The sequence below is a fragment of the Budorcas taxicolor genome, chromosome 17 (assembly GCF_023091745.1).
Source record: "Budorcas taxicolor isolate Tak-1 chromosome 17, Takin1.1, whole genome shotgun sequence".
NCBI lineage: Eukaryota > Metazoa > Chordata > Mammalia > Artiodactyla > Bovidae > Budorcas > Budorcas taxicolor.
In genome coordinates, this window is record NC_068926.1 from 72,190,584 (window position 1) to 72,192,921 (window position 2,338).

General features: G+C 75.7%; 1 protein-coding gene across 1 annotated transcript; it reads left to right on the forward strand.

Annotated features, from left to right (window-relative positions):
• On the forward strand, window positions 1-2,338 carry TMEM191C (transmembrane protein 191C). The gene is made up of 10 exons (XM_052654997.1): window positions 1-155; window positions 258-381; window positions 710-760; window positions 904-981; window positions 1,140-1,196; window positions 1,320-1,379; window positions 1,508-1,572; window positions 1,664-1,736; window positions 2,003-2,040; window positions 2,134-2,338. Exons 1-10 carry the CDS (start codon window positions 1-3, stop codon window positions 2,336-2,338), a joined length of 906 nt encoding a protein of 301 aa, XP_052510957.1.

Below are 2,338 nucleotides of genomic sequence, written 5' to 3' on the forward strand. Positions count from 1 at the left end.
ATGGCCGAGGCGCAGGAGCTGCTTCTGCAGCTGCAGAAGGACAACCGCGACGGGCGGCTGCGGAAGCAGGAGCTGGAGGAGCTGGTGCGCGGGCTGGAGGCCGAGAGCGAGAGCCTCGCCGCGCGCCTGCAGGACCTGAGCGAGCGCGAGCGCGGGTGCGGGCGGCCCCTCCCCTCGCGCGGCGTGTGGGCGCCGCGAGGGGGCGGGCTGTGTGTGGACGCGGCCTCGGCCGCGGAGCCTCAGTTTCCCCTCCGCAGCCTGCAGCGTCGGCGGAGCCAGGCGGCGCGGGCCCTGCGTGGGGAGGCGCGCGAGGCGGCGCGGGAGCGCGCGGACCGGGCGCGCGGGCTGCTGGAGGCGGCGGAGCAGCGCCGACGGGCCCTGGTGGGGCGGGGCCCTGGTGGGGCGGGGCCTCTAGACGGACGGGGCAGTGGAAAGGGAGCGGCCTGGGCGGGGCGGGGCCGCGAGGGGGCGGGACCTAAGCTGAGGCGAGACCTCTGGGTGGGCGGGGCGGTGGAGGGGAGGGACACAGAATCGGGCGGAGCCCTGGTGGGGCGGGGCCTGCGAGATGGTAGGCTGCGGCGGCACCTCGGTGGGCGGGGGCAGTGGAGAGGGAGGGGCCTGAGGTGGGGCGGAGCCGGCAGCGGGGGCGGGGCCCGCGCTGGGGCGGGGCCCCCGGAGAGGCCTGGATCTTCCCCTCGACCCGGTCCAGGAGCAGCAGAACCGACAGCTGCAGGAGCAGTGGGAGGAGCTGTCAAGCCAGGTACCTTCCGGAGACGGCCTCTGTCTCCCGCTTCCCCCGGGGCTGCCTCGCCCCAGTCCCCGCCCCCGCCCTGCCCCGCCTCCCAGGATAGTCCCCGCCCCCAGCAGCCCCGCCCGCCCGGCCCTCACAAGCCCCACCCCCAGCTCTTCTACTACGGAGGAGAGCAACTGAGCCGGCAGCGGGCGGAGCAGCAGCTCGGGACCCAACTGGCGGCCCTGCAGGTGCTCGGGCGGGGCGTCGGGGCGGGGCTATGGGGCGGGGGCGGGCCTTGGGGCTCCGGGGGCGGGGCCCTGAGGGAGGGGGCGGGGCCTTGGGCGGGGTCAAGCGCGGCGCGTTCGCCGTGTGCCCGGCGCCTGACTCTCCCCGGATTCTCTGGAAGAAACAACTGGCGCTGGTGGAGGCCAAGCACACCATGCAGGCGGAGGCCCTGCGGCAGGTGCGGCAGAGCCGGGCTCTCGGGAGGGCCGGCTTGGGGTGTGCGTGAGGCTGGGCAGGTGCAGGACGGTGGGCAGGGCCGAGTGCCCCCTACCCCGTCTCAGCAGGGCTCCCCTCGTGTCAGAGCGCACGGCGGATGGAGGAGGCCTGGGCCAGCTTCCAGGAGCAGAGCGGAGTCTTGCAGGTGCCGCCCCTCTCCGCCTCCGACCCCGCCGCGGCCTCCGCTCCGCCCTTCCCCGGAGCCGCGGCGGCCTGCCCCGCCCTACCCAAGTCTTCCCGCGTGTGAGGCCTCACTCCCACCACCCGCTCCAGGAGTTGCAGGGCAAGGTGATGGAGGCGGCGGCTGCACTCGACAGCTCGCGGGGCGGCCCGGAGCCGTAAGAGGGTTAAGACTGTCGGATGTCGGGAGTTGGGGGAGGCGCGACTGCGGGCCAGGCGAAGGGCCCATCCTCCTGCCTTTCCCGGCAGGTGCGACTCACAGCCCCGGCGGGGGCAGGACTGCGCGGGCTCGCTCATGGAAGAGGTGGCCAAGGCGGAGTGTGTGAGCCCTGGCGGGGGCGGGCTTGAGCCGAGACCTGCCTCGCGGGGCCGCCCCCCGCACACGGGGGCCACCCCGTCAGGGACCCCCCCCGACCCCACCAGGGACCCACCTCGCCATGCCAACCCCACTGGGGACCACAAGCATCATGGGGCTGCCCACTCAAGAACCGCGCCCGCGTGGGAGCCCAACGGCCCCACGAGCCTCGCACCCCAGGGTCCCGCTCCGTCCGCGGCGTCCGGCAGGAAGATGTTCTCTTGTCTCCGCAGGAGAAGCGGCTGTTCGGCGGGGGTGCGGCGGGCTTCAGGTGAGCGGGCGGCTGGAGGGGGCTCGGGGCTGGGGCCTGGGGGGGCGCCCCGCGCCGCCAGCGCCCATCTGCCGGTGCGTGGTCGGTCCGCAGGCTATGGGCGCTGGGCGCCCTGCAGACGCTGCTGCTGCTGCCGCTGGGCGTCGTGGCGCTGCCGCTGCTCTACCTGGCGCTGGTGAACCCCTCGGCCCTGCGCCGCGGCCTTGCGCGCCCGGGCTCGGACGCCGCCCTGCGCCGCCTGCGCTACACGCTGGCCCCGCTGCTCCAGTTGCGTGCGCGCGGACTGCTGCCCGCCTAG

Bases quoted from the DNA above. Each gene is read 5' to 3' on its own strand.
- TMEM191C (XM_052654997.1), top strand. From the start codon at position 1: ATGGCCGAGGCGCAGGAGCTGCTTCTGCAGCTGCAGAAGGACAACCGC. The intron at 1,197-1,319 runs GTGCGGCAGAGC...CCCTCGTGTCAG, and splicing joins AGGCGGAGGCCCTGCGGCAG to AGCGCACGGCGGATGGAGGA. The intron at 1,737-2,002 runs GTGAGCCCTGGC...TTGTCTCCGCAG, and splicing joins AGGTGGCCAAGGCGGAGTGT to GAGAAGCGGCTGTTCGGCGG.